Genomic DNA, 19,672 nt, shown 5'->3' with positions numbered 1-19,672 from the left:
TCCATCTTGGAAACTTTGAATGCAGAGAAACGTTTAGGACACCTGCCTGACTTGGTAATGTTTATTTCCAAAAGCAAGACCTTCGATTGAGATTTAAGAGGTCACAAAGAGACATATAAAAACATTATTTGTAAACTGCTTCATTCATCAGGCATATGGTCTTAAGATAATTGATTCAATCCCAGGCAACTCAGTTGAAAGACAGAATAGATTTGCTGCCAGGGCCTTAATCCCAATATCACCAACACTTAGTTCATCTGGAATTTATTTTTAGATTTGTAGCGTGCACTGCAGCCCTTGGGCATCGAGGAGCTAAAAGTGGAGCTTGCAAAGCCTTTATTCTGGGTTACATGAATGCCGCCCATGGAAGGTTCTTATTAATCCAATTTAGCAAAGCACTTTAAGATATTGCTAGATTGACAGCTGGTGCATTATCACTTCTATTACTGTCTTGTCTGTTACAGGGGTTTGACCAAAATAACTGCTTAGGGAGATCTGTATCAAATACGACTATCAAGACTTCAGCATTATTGTTTGGGAAAATTAAGCTATCCTTAATTGCTGGTACAATGAGTGCTGATTGAGGAGAGATCGATTCAGTACAGGAGTCTTAACAAATAATGTATGCAGCATTCAAGTTCAGACAGCAAATGTATCAACATATCGGTGTCATATAGTCTTCTGTTAGGGAGAATTCTCTTTTTAGGCTGAATTTCCTAACCTAGTGAGTCCCCCAGCAGCTTTGCTGGATTTCTGTTTTTTTTTTTCCTCCTGTCAAGAGTGAGACTCTTTTTCTCCCACTCTTGGACATGATTTATGGTGTTCCTTTGACTGCTTATGTGTTTTATGGGCTATGGGGTCCTTTACTCCATAGGGTCTCATGTGTTTTTACTATGTGTGTTACACAGCACCCTCCGTGCAGTAACACAGGGGTGTCATAGTGACACCCCACCATAGACTCCATACCCTGGGACTGACTACTGTCTCCCAGAGCATGTAAAGTCACCATTGGCTTTACTAGTCCCAAATTATCAACACAAACCAGTACAAACCATCATATTGTGGACGTACTGGTCGAGGCAATTCGATTGCCCCGGGGTCTGTTAGTCGAGGGGGCACGTCTCCGTCCCCCCTGATCGAGTGTTGGCTGGTGGCAGTGGAAACTACTTTTTATATTCGACCGCGAATATTTTCCAATGGGATTTGCCCATTTTTTGAGGCTACCAACTTTCATTATTTAATTCTCATAGCCTCGAACATACCGCCGGTTTATTTAATTAATATTAATTCTCCGGTTGGTATTTTTTGCCAAGACTTGATTCCAAAATGGCGTTTGTGTTCTCTTCTGTGGCTCCAACCCAAGCCGAGCCCTTTGTTCCACTTTTTGGCGGGCTTCTCCACGGAAGCCTCCAAAAGTGGTGCCACTCTGTCTGGGTACCACAGGGAGTGTAGGAGGGGGTTTAGGCACCCTGGACTGAGTTACCTTGGTAACTCAAGTCGCACTCTTGTGTGATTGGCCCAAGTGGTGAGCCGGCCGGCTCACCACTTATCATGTTTGAGTGACAGCTAGGCTGAGTGAATGGGGGTTTGCTGCATAAAAGCAGGGCTTTGGGGACTGGAACTTCAGAAGTCGCCACAGGACCTGAGAATCCGATGAGGGAGAAGCTGAGCCGACCTACCACGACGACACCACCGGTGGAGCCCTGCAGAACCGACTCACCACTTCCCGACGACAGAGAAGATCTCCCGGCTGGAGAGGCTTCTTCCCCTGACTGGTGGGCACAACCAGTTTACCTTGTTTTCTTCGCACCCCAGACCGGTTAGTGGTCGAACTGCCCGTGCCAAGCACCCCGGCGGCCAGATAGCCACTCACCACTGAACCGCGAATCAACGGACCGCTTCTTGTACCTGAGAAACTCCGCGGCTGGTCTCTTCCCTGGCAGTGCAACGGACCCCTGTCTTCCTCCACGACGAGATCTACTCTTCCCCCGGACGAAGCACCGACTTGCACCCGCTGCCAGGAACAACTGCCCCCGCTGGAGCGTTCTCACCACTTTAAGGTACCGTGTCTGCCAGGCCTCCCTTTCTAAAGATTGCAACAAGGTAATAATAACTCCTTAACCTTCTGGACTGGGCTGGCCGCCTTGACCCTCTAACTGGTCCCTTTCTTTGGTCCAACTCCTTTTTTTAACCATTACAAGACTTTTGTGCACTGCAACCGTGTGACCTTGGACACATTTCGTTTCGATCCCCTTAAAGCGGATCCAGCCTACTGACTCTGAATTCACGGTGTTACTTTGCCTTCCTCTCTTGTTGTGTTCGTGAAAAAGTGTTGGGATCTGTTTAAATTTGTTCTCTGCTTTTCTCTCCCTTTTAAAACTAACTATTAGAGTGCCATCTACGTTAAGCGCTCACCGCTGTCTGAAAATAAGTGGGGCTTTGCTTAAGACTTGTCTAATATTCTTTTAAGGGAGTGTTTATCTTTTAGTGACCGTGTTTTTGAATTGCTTACTATTAGTGCCTGTGTGTTCTTCTAGATGTGGTTTTAAATAAATAATTATATCTCTTTTACACCAAGCCCTGGTCAGTGTTTACTTGTTCTATTGCGTTCTCTTGACCTATTGTGAATACTCTGTATACTGCCCAACTCTTCTTGAGGGAAGTCTGACTGCTCAGCCACAGCTACCAAGTGAATCTGTGTGGTACAGATTGCTACCAAGTGGGTATACTGCCAAACACCTGTAGTCCTAAATCTTTTGCAGTGGTCCCAGAGGGAACTGCACATGTTTCTGCCTAACATCTTCTTAATTTGGATGATGTTCCAAAGTATTTCCCTTATTGGGGCGATACCAGACTGACTTGAATGATTAAAAGCGTACTACCAAAAAATAAATGATCAAAAGAGCAAGGCCACACAAGATTACAGTCTAGCTGTTAAGCTATTTCTAAGATGACAGAACTTCATGATCTCTTTCGTTAGTGTTTTCTTGGCTCTAATGACAAATACAATTTTCTTTCTTTTTAGATCATTAAGAATTTCCGTGACGATGAACTGGAACACCACGACATAGGGTTAGAACATGATGCAGAAATGGTAAGATCATCACATTGTCAAAAATGCATCTATTACAAATACCTGTGAATTCATGTATGCTACCTTGCCATTCAAACCTCTTGCAGAATTCCTTTGATATGTTTTGAGGAGCACTAAAGGCTCAGTTAGAGGAGAAGATGCACTTCTTTTTTCAATGATCTTTTATCACTCACCTGATTACTGCCTTGTAATATGCTTTTGTTTAAAATTATACCACTTGACCTATTTGATCTCTGCCTGCCTATATTTAAGGTGAGTATCAAGTTCCATAGGAAACTCAAAAATTTCATTGCTAATAACTTTTGACTTCCATGACTGATGTGGCTGATATTTTGCATACAAACGTTTGTCAGGGTCCACACTGCCCCCCCCCCCCCCCTCATTCCCCCCAGACGGGACATTTTGGGAATGATTTGTTAAAAAATGAAAAATGAAAAATGTATTAAAGCAAAAAAAACACTGTTTTCGGCTGACTCCCATTCATTTTCCCATAGACAAAAAGTGCACATTTTCACTGGACAGAATTGCGCCAAGTACAAAACAACTTGATTTCTGGGAGTATCTCCAATAGTGGGTTGCAGCAGAAAGGCTGCTGACTGGCTTTTCGGAAATGAAAAAGCAGCAGTTCTTTCCCCAGATTTTTACTGCATATAACTTTTGACTTGCTGAATGGATTTGAATGAAATTCTCCCACAATACTGCACATTTTGGGAACAATACGTTATAAAATGAAAATGTTATTAAGAAAACAAAATAGTTTCACAGTTTTCAGTCCCATTTTCCCATAGAGAAAAGTGCAGTTTCTGAACCGCTGTAGCATGAAAACCGCTGTGTGGATTTGGAGCATATCAGCAGCCATATGATTGGGCACAAAGGATTTCATTGACTCATTTTGACTCATTTGGGGTAAATCCATTGAGTGGTTTTTAAAATATGCAACGGAGAACAAGGGGCCTCCTCTATACCTTAAAACATGTATATCAGTCTTGGTACTTTGCAGCAGAGAGGCTGAGAGAGGCTAATAACTTTTGACTTGCTAGATGGATTTGGATGCCATTTTCGAAAGCATGGGTTTGTCAAGCCCCACCCCTCCAGTCCCACCCTCCCACCCCCACCAAACCGGAAACGGTTGGGACCAAATCGTTAAAAATTGAAAACGTTATTAAAAAAAAATAAAAACACAGATATCGTCCTAATTCCCCTTCATTTTCCCATAGAGAAAAAGTGCTGTTTTTGAACAGCTGTACGGCGAAAACCACAGGGATGATTTCCCCACATGGAGAGGCCAGGACCCAGGTTGTTGAACCATATACCTAGATAGTCCTACTCCTGAACTTGGTCAAGGAGAATGTTGTTAATCAGCACCAATATTTGTGCAAATTTGCTTTGTTTCGGACGGAAGACTAGCACCTTGCTTTTTGCCATGTTCATCTTTAGACAAAGTTCAGAGCATTTTGTTACAAAGGCCTCCAGGGTGGTCCTGAGTCCCCTTGGTGAGGTAGCTAGTATGGCTGCATCATCAGCGAAGAGCAGTAAGGGGAAGATCTCAGATCCCTACTTGGGTGCGTCTAGGCAGTTTCTTCTTACATACCTTACCACCTCATCGATATATATTTTTTAAAAAGGAGGGGGGCCAATTTACAGCCCTCCCTTACCCCTCTTCAGACTTCGAAAGGGTCAGTTAATTCCCCACCCAAGATAATACAACGGTATAAGAACTGGTTGAGAGGTTATAGTCTATTTTGCAGCGTGATGCAGCGACTATGCTGAGTAGCTTGACTTCAAACAATAGAGCATCTTTTTGGAAATTGATCAATTACTCGAAATCTAACCAGATTTACAGATCCCTGTGTCCAATTTTAGAATCCGATTGGGTCTCTCATTATAATGCGATTTATGCCAATCCCTCTGATAACTTGTATTGATATGAGTATCTCTGAGCCAGTTTGGTCCCTAGACTTTGATGCCAAAGACTTTTTTCGCTTAACAAAACAAAGTAAACACTTTGGGCACTCCACGACCGGATGGCCTCTGTAATATCACTGAGAAACCAGCCTGAACTATGGTCTAAAATTCTAAAGGTTCTTTTTGACCAACTAATTCGTACTACATCCATGCCCGTTTCTTGAAAGTTTTCGCATTTAGTTCCAGTTTTTAATAAAGGCGACAGAGCACTTCCACAGAATTATTGGCTGATTACATTTCTGGATGTCTAGTAAGATCTTGTCCTCTATTTTGTTAAAACATCTGAAAAAATGGGCAATGGACAATAAAATCCATGACCTGAACCAATTGTGTTAAAAAAAAAAAAAGGCCTAGGTACGAATCTTAATGGCCTACTTCTATCCTTCCTTCAAACCAGGGCAATTTGAAAAAACAGCATATCTGCATTGCCTTTATTGACGCATCTATGGCCTTTGACTGCATTGATCTGTGGCTTCTGTGGACAAAACTACAAGATAAGAACTGTCCTTATTTAGCAATTATCCAGCACCTCCATTGTGATACCAAAGTCAAGATTAGGCTTAATGCTCAGGGTGCTCTGTCTAGACCCATCTCTATGTACAGGGGAATACGACAGGGCTGAATACTTGCCCCCTTCCTTTTTCAAATGTTCATAGCTGACATCTGAGAGTATTTGGGTCGGGCTAGATCGCTTCACCATAAAATTGGGAACTGGTTGGTTGGCAAATGGCAATGATTTGGTGTTATTGCATCTTGCCTATCGGCCTGCAGCGACAATTGGTAACCCTATATTAATGCCAAGGGGTTAGCAATGAAGCCTACTAAAACTAAGGCACTTATTTGTAGCCCTAGTCATGGAGCCAAATTTGAAAATTATAACTGGACATTAAACGAAACCCCAATTGAAGTAACTACTTCATTTATCTATTTGAGACACCCTCTTTGTTAAGAACTGTAAGGCGGCTTTTTATACTGAGCCTCGTGAGAAATGTATTGCCCTTGCGAGCCAAGCCAGGCGAATATGCTGGCGGTTTGAGCATTTCTCTCTGATCCTCTGATTCCCAGCTATAAAATTCTTTAAGGCTAAGGCAGTACCTATCTTTGCATACATAGAAACCTGAAAAATGAGACTATTTTGGCCAAACTTGAAGCTCTCTTTTGGAGGCAAGTGCTGAATTTGCCAAACCGTGTCCCCTTCTCCGTTAATGGTAATGAGCAGGGTCTGATTTCTCCTTTTACACTTGTAAAATGGAAATATCGAAGTCTATACAGGAAAATTGTAGTTCCCACCAAATGTTCCTTATTCTGTACCCTGTATCTGGCAATCATTAAGGGAATCGATAGCGAACTTTTCCTTTGAGGGACTTCAATAACTGCCTTCTTAGCAATTTGGGGATGCATGCTAATGTTTTAAATGATTTGCCCATGGAGGTTTGGAAAAAATGTACGGCATAAGATTGGATTTCAACACGAGAAAGGATAGGTTAATATAACCAGTATGTGCTTGTATTAGAAACTGAAAAAATGGCAAATTTTTATTTAGCCCTCATTTGAATACCTTTTCTGACCCAAGATACGGACCTTGGTTCATGAGATTCAGGTTAAACATTCTACCAACCAATGACATTCTGGGAGCCCAACTTAATATAATCAGAGAACAGAGACTCTGCAGATTCTGTAACAGACCAGATATTTTAGAAACAATTATACCATCTGGTGATCGAATGTAAAGCATTAGCCTGCAAACGTCAACTCTATTTCAAGAAGTATTTTCATATTATCACTTTTTTAACAGGCATGAACTCTGACTTTAGAATACTGTCGGGGTATAAAGACTCCTTAATTTTAGCTAGTCGCCGAGTGTGGAGAGAGTCTGCTCCCGTGTGAGCACTATCATTACTGCAGAACCCACAGTCTTTTTACCATTGCTGTTGTTTCTGGAGGCAGTCCTGACACTACATATACTCTCTTATGAGAGCGAAGTGTAGTGGGAGTGTGTTCCTGTGTAAGCAATATAATTGCTGCAGAACCCCATAGCTTGTTACCATTTCTGTTGTTTTTGGAGATGGTCCTGGCACTACATACTCTCTTATGAGAGTGTAACGTGGCAGAGTGTGAAGAGAGTGTGTTCCCATGTTCTGTGGCTCCGGGAGGCACACGTTGAACCATGCTCGCTACAATATCCCATCAATATAACATCGGTTTTAAGTAACGTGAGGGCTGACTAACCCCTCTTACGGCACCATCCTAACTAAGTGCCTTTCTACATTGAAGCAATAACCTAATAACGGGCCTTCAAGTAACATGAGGGCTGGCGGTTGTTTCTTATTTGCAGCTTGGTATTGTAGAGAAGGTCCTAGACCCCCCCTCCCCTCAAACTGAATGTAAAAGGTATGGCGTGATGATCAGTAGTGCCTGTATCGCAAAAATCGGAATTATAGTGCTTTCTGAAGACAAAAGGTACATATAGGGCGACATATTTTTTATGCTCAGAATGACCTATGGGGTGGAGTGTGTCTCGGGTATGGCACACACATCATGAATATGTATAAAATGTAGTCCAGAAGTTAGATAGAAAATGTGTTATTCACAAAGGTAAAGCACCGTTAGTATCTGCACAGAACGTTCAGGCTGAACAGACTCTGTTTCTAAGATGAATGCCGAAAACAAAATGGTGGAAAAACCCTTATTCATTCAGAATGATGAGTAATTCTTTGGCAGCAGTTCATTAGCAGTTAATTGTCAGTTTACTGTATATACGAATGTCTGTTGGGGTATACTTAGGCATTTTGGCAGACAAACTAGGCAGTGATTGATAGCAAGGTAGATAAGGTCTGGAAATCTACCAATTTGAGCAAGCAGCTGCTTGGTTGGAAACAAATGAGCATTATAAACCTGCCAAGTGAATTTGGCAGGTCTCGGCAATCGGATAAGGGGCTGCTTCTTGGCAGGCGATAAAGGAGTTATGAGGCTCAGTTGAATCTCACGCAAGCTTATCAAGATCATGTGTCAGTCAAATAATGCTTGTCAATGTGAAGTCATGTGGGCTTTGTGATTGACAAGCAAGCTAGCCAATTGGAGATTAGGAGGGCTCAGTTAAGAGAGCCAATTTGGAATGTATTCTGAATTTGCACGAACATATGAGGTCATTGAAATTTGGCTATTTAAACCCAGTGATTTGTAGAAGCTCTGTGTGTGCTTCCAGTGATATTAAAGATTGCTATGCAACTGCATCCAGGCATCCGTCTCCCTCCTTGGCTGGTCTCCAGTGCCTCAGTCCACAGATGTCAAAGGTTATGGAGGATGCATGGTCCTCATATTCAGTATTGAAATATTTCAGTAATAGTTTTGCATACTGGAGTGTTAACGATAAACATAATACTGAGCCAGGAAGTGTGGGCCGACGGTTGTTTATATTGCATGGTTTTAACTATAGAACACACCGCTTCCAGTCAGAAGAGCGCAGTAGCTGCTGCCATTGAATAAGGAGAAGCAGCACAAAGAGGAGTAGCGTATTATTTTGGGCACAGATGTCAAAGGTTATGGAGGATGCATGGTCCTCATATTCAGTATTGAAATATTTCAGTAATAGTTTTGCATACTGAAGTGCTAACGATAAACATAATACCGAGCCAGGAAGTGTGGGCCGACGGTTGTTTATATTGCATGGTTTTAACTATAGAACACACCGCTTCCAGTCAGAAGAGCGCAGTAGCCGCTGCCATTGAGTAAGGAGAAGCAGCACGAAGAGGAGTAGTGTATTATTTTGGGCACCAGTACTTAGTATTTGTTATCTATACTGTTGGACAGTGGGCTGTTAAGCGGCCAATTTCTTACGACCGGGCACAGGAAAACACACAGAATTTCGGTGTCGGCCTTGTGGTTCTCTTTTGAATCCTTGAACTTTCACTGACGTTTCTGGTGAGTGGATTGTGTCGGATCCTGTTTCCATTGTGCAGCGGGAAAGTTTGAGGGTGCACAATTGGTCCATTAATTGACATCAAAGCAGACCTACCACCCGATAACATTTTTTTGCTGGCCTTGTGAATAGGAGAAGTCTGGCCCAGCATTACTTCATTGTTAAGAGGCTCTGAGACTATGTGAAGTAACTTCTGCTTGTAACTGCAATTTATGGGAGTAAATGCTACTACAGAGACTGTGGGGTATTCTCCTTTTAATCTGTGGTTTAGATTTGTTAACTACCTAGTTTAGTCGAAGTAATTGTTGAGGTCTTGATTTCTGCTTACCCTCATAGAGTATATTTACTTGACAGAATTTGTTATCTGTTTATTGCTGCTTTTGGCGCCAGCATTGGGTAGTTGTGGTTTGTTGTTAGCCCATTGAGTGAGTATTTTCAAATTGCTTGACATATGAAGGGAGCACGACTATGGAAATATGGCTTGCGCAGTGCGGGCTGGTGAAAGGTTGTGCAGCCCATTAGCTGACCACATGCAATTAAATGGGATTGCATGCTCAAAAAATGATAAACAAGGTCGGACTATTGTGGGACGGTTAACAAGGCAACGGAATGTACAATCCTGAAACGGATTGAGTTATGTACGGATATTAGCATATGCAGGTCGGAAAATCTAGCTAGGTTCTCGCCTTCGATTGATAACGACAACTCCTTATTGAATTAGTCCTGGATCTGCAAAATAACACTCTAGGAGTAGCAGATAGAGCATTGCATTTATCAAATAATTGTAATAATGTTATTGGTACCCAACTGTTAGCGACCCCTAATTTGGAGCACTTGGTCTCATTTTTAAGTTCCTCGGATCTGGTCAGTGGCAGTGATGTTGATACCTCGATACAACCATCTCAGCCTTTACATTCATATCTGGAAACAAAGGAAACTTTGTCTTGTACTGAATGCTGTGACGGGAACAGTTGATGCCCTATTTGTTTTATGTGCAAACATGGCCACAGAGCAACAAGATCTGAAACACATCCTGACCAGAGTGATCAATGCTATACTGGACACTTATGAGGGGACACAAAAGCAACTTAGGAAGTGTCACCATTTATTGTCTCGACCAGGGAGGATCCGGTTGTGGAAATATTGGACCATGACATTGATCGGTGTGAGGATAAGGCATTGACTGCTGGTGGTAATTTAGAGGTGCAGATCGCTAGAGTACATTTATTAGGCAAGGAGGCTGACGAGACCTGCGATTCTGATATTCATCCTGTAATTCGTGTTAGTCTGGAAGGTAAAAAGAAAAGAGCAGTGCAGGCGGCAGCTGCCTTTTGATTTAAGAAAGAAAATGATATCCTGCACAAAAACATATGGTAACAAACTGCAACCTCAGGAATGTGAGCATGTGACGTGTGCCCACACTGACCATCATAGTTGCAATTGGGGTACAGGAAAAATGACTGATGTAGGTTTCCAGCTTACCGTATGTCGAAAGCATAGTCTTTGCATTCCGCCTAGCGAAGCAGCCAACACTCCAGTAAATAAATCTTCCTCTTCTAATATTATTGACATGCTTACCTCAGAAAGATTACATTTATGGGCAACAGGCATTAATTCCACAGCATCTGTAGTAGGTTCCAGGGTTGTAAATCAGTGGATACCAGATTCTTTTGAATCCTGTGATAATTGATGTTTTAAGGTATTGCAGCAATGTAAATGGGCCTCCTGGAATACACAGGTTACAGTTCTTTTTTTTTATTTTTTATAATGTAACCCTTGGGACTTCCTTTACTTACGGCAAATGATGTCCTCTTTTACAAGAGACTTGGATGATTGATCACTTCCTTATATACTATATTGTGTAATTTTGGCCAGCATAATCCTAGAGGTTGCCCTGTGGGAGGGCTTGCCATTGGTGCTAGATCCATATATACACTTACACCCGGCCCTGTTTCTCCCAATGTATTGTCTGCTATTTTGTGTGATCCCTTAAAGCCACATATCCAAACACTGATTATTAATCTGTATGATCCCCCAGGGGGCGGTGTCCTCTAGTTTGGTCCAAGATAAGGTAGAGAAGTTACTCTATCTATTGTACATTCCCCATCCTGATGGTAATGTAATGGTGGCAGGGGATTTCTAAGGCCTCTATAATAGAACCGACTTTGACACTTATCTTGGTACCCACCATTGGAAATAAATCCATTGAACTACCACTGGTTAATTTAAAAATGTAAAGGACAATGCGTGGGGTTCGTGTTTGGACAACTGATTTAATCTGCCTTAATTTCGAGAGTGGAAGGGGTAAATCCCTAGAATATTCATGGTCCAGTGGAACCTTATATTCTTGTCTGGACTATGTATTCCTAGGCCAGGATTTGATTTTTGGGTGGATTGTAGCCATTTCATTTAACACTGATATCATTAAGTGATCATGTTTTGCTCATTTGGACTTCCCAGGTGGGAGCACCCAATAAATCCAAGCGAATTTCCCTAATATACATGTTCGCAATCAGGGTAACTGGATCCACTGGACAAATGAGGCAATATAAAAAGTACATTCATAAAGTTGGGATGCATTGGGGATAATGTGGGCAGGTGCTTACGAGGTTCTTTTGTTATTGTTATTTGTTATTTTGCATTTATATAGCGCCTTATATACCATTGGTATGGTCTGAAGGCGCTGGTAGGTTGAACGCCTTGGGAACCGAAGTTCAGATCACTAGAGAGAGTAGCGAGATTCAAAAAGGTGCGTGTGAGCACCGGGTATGTGTGCAGCTCGTGCGGTATCCGTGTAATAGCTGCTTTTTAGCGGTAGGTGTGGTGGTTGAGAGATCAGGAGTATGTGTTCGTTCCGGCCGGGTTTATCCAGGCTGGATGTGGCTGCGTTATGCCTGAGGAGAACGCCTGGCTGGGGGGTGTGTGTAACCAGCAGTGATTACAGAGTGATGTGGAGTGAGCGGCGGATGTTGGTATGAGAAAAGTTATACCGAATGGTGTCATAGTATCTCTGTGTTCTAGTTGAGTGGTGATGTAAAGTAGAGAGTAAGCGTGGTGGTGTGATATGATGGGTTATATGCTCTTTCCAAAGTTCTCTGCATTCTAAACCATACTATATACGTCACGCAATTCTATGCTCTGCAGTCCGTTCCATGCACTCCTATCCACTCCATGCTCCATGGATTGGTGCACCATAGAATAAAGTTACTGTGCAGAGCTAAGGCTGCACTTAAAAAGATAACTATTAAACCAGGTAGATTGCTCTTGGCCGTTGGTCTTGCTCCAAACCAGATATAAGAACTGTCTGAGACACCATCGCAACTCATTAAATAGTGCTAACTGGAAGTATCTTTTCAGATTATTAGGCACTAATGACAATGGGCCATTTTGGTCATACTATCGATATTATCTTGCGGGAAATACCGTACAGGAATTAAATCCATTATTTGAGGAAGCTTGGTTTAACCATCCTATTTCACTTTATTATGATCAGGAAGTGGTTTATCCTAAAATAGTGATTTTCGTAAGAGGTGATTGTGCCAATATCAGGTTTTCAAGAATATATCATTATGATGTGATGATGAAACTAAAATCCTCCAGAGCACATGGTCCCGATGCTATTCCTAATGTGGTGTACAAGTCTAAACCGAGCTATTGGGCTCGGTCATTGGCACTTTGGTTTTGCCATATACTAAGCACTGGCAAGATATCTGAGGGTTGGAGGGAAGCTACATTGGTTCCTGTATATAACAAAAGGGTGGTGACCATGATCCCTCCAACTACAGGCTTCTCGCCATGCTTGATACCAGTGCCGAGATCTTTGGTATGTTAATTCTGAGGAAGCTCAATAGCTCGGTTAAGGGGAAGTGTCTGCTAAAAATATTCCAAACAGGATTTCGAAAGGCACACAATACAAGCCATAACATCTGCACCCTTCATTACTTGGCCTCTGAAGCCTATCATTCTAAACGGAAAATGTATCTGTTTTATAGATTTTCTGAGGCTTTTGACAGTCTCACGCCCAATATTGTGGAGTAAACTGCAGCAATGTGGCCTTGATTTTAGATTGTTACACTGTATTACATTTTTTCATAGTGAAACATACATATATTGCAACAAAATAAACGTTATGTTGAATATTATTTGCAGGCTTCTCGTGTTAATGCACCTTGTTTGGATCTAACTAAAATATGTGATGGTGCACTAAGTATCACTTATCTAAGATATTGCCCATGTTTGAGTATTGTGGTGGTTGGGCTAATATACCATAAGAGGTCAGATTGTGTAATCAAACTGTGGAAACCAGTCGCCATGTCCTTATCTGGTGTCCTTTTCTTAAAGTCGAATGCAGGAAAGGTTATGAATTTGTGATGAGGAAGATATTCAGGGTGATCAATTTTTCAGCACTTTTGTTTAGGAGCTAGTTCATTAATAACTCAGTGGGTTTCTCAGCATGGAAGTTGTTGAATGTATTGACATAAATTTGAATGAATTAGATTGGGTTTTAATTGGTATACATGGATTGTGTGTCATTTAGATGAAATTTGTTTTATTGATGAATTGATGTAATTTGATGACCACATTTTTTATGTGACAATATTGTGATTTGTAGTAGTTTTTATTTTTAATATGTATGGTATATGGTTTTATAAAGTGTACTGTGCTTAAGGTTTTATTTCTCTAACCAAATGCACAATACAAACATTTAATTAATTTTAGCTACCACTATATTTTAGTGGAGATTTTTCTTAAATGTCAGGAATAACATTTTGGAGGTAGAGATTTAGGTTCTAGCTTTTACTAATTTCATTTTTATATTGCAATTATGATGTTGTCATTGCCAAATGATATATTTATTCTTCTCATTCAAATGTTTAATTTTTATGAATAGTAAATATATTTGATTGGTGAAAGGTTTGTATTACAAACTATAAAACTGTTTTAATAAAATAAAAAAATAAAACAATTGTGGAAATGGGAGGAGCTTCCCAATGATGAATGATTATCGTTGTATGGTGGTCACCTCAGGGTCTGGGGCGGTGGCGGAGTCATGTTTTGGTGCAGGCGTGGGGTGAAGTGCTGGTCAGGGGGGCGCAGCCGCTGTTGCACCCGGAGCGCCGTGACGGTCGGCTCAGAGAGGGATTGGCCCGGTGGTTACCATTTCCTTAATTTTGCGGGTATAACTAGGAACTGTTGACACTTAATATTCAAGAAAAAACTGGCAGGTTTTTTTGCCAGATATATATTTCAGTTATAAAACCTTACTCTTCTACAGGCCACATCTGTTATCAGTTACACTCCACACATTTGTTAAGGAGGGAATGCCCAATTAAAATTGTATTTCAATTTGACAATGAAAGCTAGATATCTAAATCAGATCCATCAATCAGCAAGGCAAAAAAGAACATTCAATAAACATTCACAAGCAATCAATATACCATACCGTGCTGGTGGTAACCAGGCCAAACAAGTAAAATGTTTAGGATCCAGTTCTGAGAAAATCTTGAAACCTCACTGTCATCTGAGCAAAGAAGGTATCAACCAGAACATAGAAGGTTTCTACTTTGAATGCCCGCCTCCTGCTCTCTGAAGGATTAGCATCAGCTGCTTCATCATTAAAGCTTTTCTTAGCCCTCTTCCTTTTTTCTTGAAAGTGTTGATGTCCCACACTCTTCAGCCATATTTCTAGCTCTGTTTGAAACCAATCAAATATATCATCTGACGAAGCTTCTCAAGTTCCTTACAGCATGTTGCAACCATGCGTTCTGAAGTTACTAAGTTACTACTTTGCAAATGTGTTGACTGTAAACTCTAAGGTTTCAGTTGTTTTCTAGAGCCACTGTGCATCCCAAATTGCTTTTCTATTTGCATTTGGGATACATTTAGTGGATATTCGGTGCAATGCTGTACTAATTGGTACAATGTTTTGTTTCAAAGAATCTATTTCCTTTCCTGAAGGTCATGCTCCTGTTGCTCTTCCTGCAGACCTTTCAAGTGAGGCAGACTGCCAGTAAGGAAAGTGTACAATGCCTCAAGTGTACCAAAAAATAACTTTCCTTTTATACATGACTCTGCAGCATGAATCAGCACAAGGGTTAAATTGTGCGCACAACGGTGAACATAAATACCTCTGGGCAAGACTTCTTTCACAAGTGCTGGCAGTCCAGCAATACATCCAGACATCATGCTTGCACCATCATACCCCCTGCCCATGGATCAAGGAAACAACAAGTTCCAGGGACTATAAAGTCGATGCCAATAGTTTATAAAAAGTCTGCCAATCCGGCTCCAGGATGTTCAGCAAATGTAAAATGTTCAGCTGCATGACCAGATGATGTAACAGAAGAGATTTAAAAAAATGGATCAACTCTGCTGACATCTATTGTAAAGTCAACAATGACAATATAGAATTTGGCCATTTTAACTTCAAGGATAGCACGCATTATCTTTTTTACTAGTGCACTAATGACATTATTCCGGATGTCATAACTCAAGTACGTTTCGTTCCGCTTAGCATAAGAGATATGCTGTGCTAAAACATTGTCATACTTGAACATCCTCTTGTAACTCCAAAAAATGTCCTTCAGTGGACGCACTTACCAATCTTGCATGTTCTGTGTCCAAGGAGAGGCACTCCTTGCTTGGCGAGATACAATATAGCATCAAGCATATTAGAATACCACAGTTTTTCTCCTTCTGTTCCCTTTCGATGTTTATTAGCTCAGAAACAATAGTTCGAATAGATTGTGTCCTCCCACGTATTCCTCATCTTAGATATATCCTTACCTTCAGCTTTTCTGCTTCGGAAATTTTTTCTCTCTCCACCAGTGGGTACTCCACTCGAGGCGACAGCGTCGATGTCCCTCAGCGGCATCCGTCGAGTGTCGACGTCATCCGTAGTATAAATGCCTCAAGCGCGCCCATTGACCTCAGTTCCGTTTTTCCGTTAGCTTCGCTTCGGATCGAAATAAAACGACACTTCAGTCTTAAGCGATTATGTCGTCTTCCTCAAACCCATCTACTCCGAAAATGGGGTTTAAGAAGTGTCTAAGGTGCGGCAGAAAAATGTCGCTGACCGACCCTCACCGTAACTGCCTCTGGTGTCTCGGGTCCGAACATCGGATCGATGACTGTGGTTCGTGCCAATCCATGACCCACAAGGCCTTGAAAGAAAGACGAGGTAAACTGGTGGTGGGGGAGGAATCCTCGAAGTTTTCTTCGAGAGGGAAGAAAGACTAGGCTGAGTCTTCGGCAAAACACTATAAAAAATCACGATCGAGGAGTAGATCAAGGAAGTCCCCGTCTTCTTCGTCCAAAAAGGCGAAAAAGAGACGACACCGATCTCTCTTCTTCTTCCTCGACTTCGGAGGAAGTTATTACTTGTCCAACAAAACACGACTCCCCTAGAAAGTGGGAAGCATTTAGAGAGTCCATGATGAAAATTTTTGAGAACGCGGCCCAGATCCCCTCAAAAATGTCTGTTGAAGTTCATGCCTCTAGTCACAAAAGTGACAGAGGAAGGTCTAAAACTAACAAGTCTGACAAGAAATTGTCGAGGGTGTCTTCTAGGGACTCTTCCCAGACACCTAAAAAGACAGACTCTACGAAAAAGATTTTTGACGTCGATAAGTCATTGAAGACTTCGACGAAAACATCTTCGAAGCCTCTGTCGAAGGCTGTCGAGTATAAAGGGTCGACGACCCAACAGAAAAAGGCACGTCGAATATTTTATCGACGACCTCAAAGATTTCTTCAACGGCGTCGAGTGTTTCGAAGACTACTTCGACAACATTGACTGCCTCGAAGATTCCTTCGACGCCATTTGTAGTGCCTTCGAAAACATCGAAAAATACCTCGACAACATCGAAGACAACGGCCACGACTTCGACGCCATCGACGCTTCTGTCGACGTCGACACCAATTACAGGGCTGAAGCCTATTCCTGAGAAAGTATTTCAACCAGAAAGCAGACTTGATTTTTTCCAAACTATGTCAGCTGTATATGGAGAAATGTCCTCAGAAAATGAGGAGGATGAAGAAGATGAACCTGAAGTTTCATCAGCAGGAGTAAAATATGGTCCAAGAGAAGTTCCTGAGGAATTAATCAATCCTCAATCAAAAATGCAGGACTTGTATGAATGTTTACAGTCTGCAAGTGGACTAGATACGTCCCCTGAATACGAATTTGAAAGACCAGATCCAGCAGAACATGCTGATTTAGGTTACAGAAAACTTATGGGATGGGGTAGGAATTCACCTGTATATCAGGATGATGATATGACAGATCCCATACTTCCCTTTCATATTGCCCTGCAAAGGAGAGTAAATGCTGCTTGGGAAAGTCCGGAATCTATTCCAGCAGTGAATCAAAAATATGTGGCAAAATACAGACCTTGTAACTCTGACCCAGAGTATTTGAGTAAACATCCTTCTGCTGAGAGTCTGGTAGTTCAGGCAGCCACATCAACAAAAAATGCTGCATACCCCACTATACCCCCTGATAGGGATGACAAGAAAATAGATACTTGGTCGAAAAAGATCTTTACATCAGGGAGCATGGCTCTGAAGTCTACCAATGTATCTTGTACATTGGCTAGATTTAATTATACTCTGTGGGACTGCATGTCAGCGGCAGCTCAACACCTCCCGGAAGGAGAGGAATGTGATGGTTTCCTATCCATAATTAAGGATGGTAAGGAGGCTTCGGGAAAATGCCTTCAAGCAGGTTTGGACACTGCTGACAGTATCAGCAGGTCCATGGCGTCTAGCGCAGTGCTACGCAGATTTGCGTGGCTAAGGAAGTCCGGTTTTGCACCAGATGTTCAATCTAGACTCCTTAACATGCCATTTTATGGCTCGAGGTTGTTTGGCAGCAAGGCAGATGAAAGTTTGGAGAAGCTGCAGACCTCCAAGGCAGCGGCAAAGTCACTTAGTGCCGTTATACGACAACCTCAGCAATGCCCCTACACAGGCTCATCTTCCTGGAGGGGTCGTCCCTTTCGTTTTATTCCTCATTTGGGAGAGGAAGGGGACAGACCAATCAAAGGGGGCAAAGAAAATGTCCTCGGGGGCGAGGAAGAGGCGCTAGATCTGCCCCAGCAGCAGCATCTGTCCCTTCAGCCGCTGCTGGAGATGAGGTTTTGACTCACAAGACCCCAGTGGGAGGCAGGATCTCGCAGCATCTGAAAGAATGGCGGGGCATTACTTCAGATGTTTGGGCACTGGAAACAGTATCCCAAGGTTAATGCCTTCCTTTTCTAAAGAAACCTCAGAATCACCCACCAGAATACAACTCTACCAAAAATCCAGACCCGCTCCTGTTGCAGGAAGTTTTAACCCTGCTACAGAAAGGTGCAATAGAACATGTACCTGTAGTGGAGAGGAACAAGGGTTGGTATTCCCCATATTTCCTCATTCCAAAGAAGGACGGAGGGCTGAGACCCATCTTGGACTTGAAAAACTTGAACAAGTTCCTCAGGAAGGACAAGTTCAAGATGGTCACTCTTTCTCAGATCCTTCAGGCTCTCCAACTTCAAGACTGGTTGGTATCATTGGACCTTCAGGATGCTTACTTTCATGTGCCAATCCATCTCGAGCACAGAAAGTACCTGAGGTTCGCGATTGGCAACTCTCACTATCAGTTTTGAGTTCTGCCTTTCGGGTTGACCTCTGCCCCAAGAGTTTTCACCAAGTTGTTGGCGGTAGGGGCAGCGAGTCGCAAAGGAGGGGGGATTCATGTCTACCCCTATTTGGACGATTGGATGATCAGGGCACGTTCTCCAGAACAAGTCCAGGATCATCTATCCAAGACTTGCCACTTCCTTCACAAACTAGGGTTTTCTCTGAATTTAAAAAAGTCAAACATGATACCATCACAGAAGCTCTAGTTTATAGGAGCAGTCTTGGATACTCGTTCGGGCAAAGCCTCGCCTCCCGAAGAGAGAGCTCACCACATTCTGCAGATGGTGACAAAATTCCAGAATGCCCAGTATCTACCGGCCTTCGATTTTCTCAGGTTGCTCGGCCTCATGGCATCCTGCATTTTTCTGGTGCCAGAGGCCAGATTGAGGATGAGATCCCTTCAATGGGTCCTCAGGACTCAATGGTCCCAATTTTCAGGGGAAATGACAGATCTCTTACAAGTTCCAACCAGAGTAGCTCAGGACCTACAATGGTGGGTTTGCAAAGAACACATCCTCAAGGGACAATCTTTTTGGCAGCCATGGCCGGAGATCACTGTAGTGACGGACGCCTCACTCACAGGGTGGGGAGCCCACACCAACGATCTGACAATCAGCGGTCAACACAGTGGCCATGTACTACCTCAACAAGAGAGGAGGAGTAGGGTCACTGCCACTGTGCAGAGAGGCAATGCAGCTCTGGTTCTGGGCAATACAAGAAGGGATCTCTCTATCTGCCATTCACCTAGCAGGAGAGCAAAACACAGCGCCGGACGCTCTGAGCAGGCAGAGCACAGTCTCTCACGAGTGGGAGATAGCTCAGGAAGTCCTTATGGAGATCTTCGCCCTTTGGGGAACCCCCTCAAGTGGATCTGTTCGCGACCATTGTCAACAGGAAGTGCGAACTGTACTGCTCAAGGGAATTTCCCCCGGGAGGAGCTCTAGGAGACGCATTTGTATTAGTGGGAATTTCCTCTTCTATATGCGTTCCCTCCAGTCCCTGTGATCCCTCAG

The 19,672-nt window shown here is 42.6% G+C and overlaps 1 protein-coding gene across 4 annotated transcripts in view; it reads left to right on the top strand.

Annotated features, from left to right (window-relative positions):
- COQ7 (coenzyme Q7, hydroxylase) overlaps positions 1-19,672 on the top strand; it is a 243,798-nt gene that overhangs the window by 155,126 nt on the left and 69,000 nt on the right. For all 4 annotated transcript variants that reach the window (XM_069647136.1, XM_069647138.1, XM_069647137.1 and 1 more), the window contains exon 5: positions 3,026-3,094. In XM_069647136.1, the coding sequence (XP_069503237.1) occupies positions 3,026-3,094 (69 nt within the window). The remainder of the gene's footprint in view (positions 1-3,025; positions 3,095-19,672) is intronic.

This window comes from Ambystoma mexicanum, chromosome 2q (genome assembly GCF_040938575.1).
Source record: "Ambystoma mexicanum isolate Mex_15411 chromosome 2q, UKY_AmexF1_1, whole genome shotgun sequence".
Lineage (NCBI taxonomy): Eukaryota > Metazoa > Chordata > Amphibia > Caudata > Ambystomatidae > Ambystoma > Ambystoma mexicanum.
Note: the sequence above shows the minus strand (reverse complement) of the source record. Positions and strands in the feature narration are given on the sequence as shown.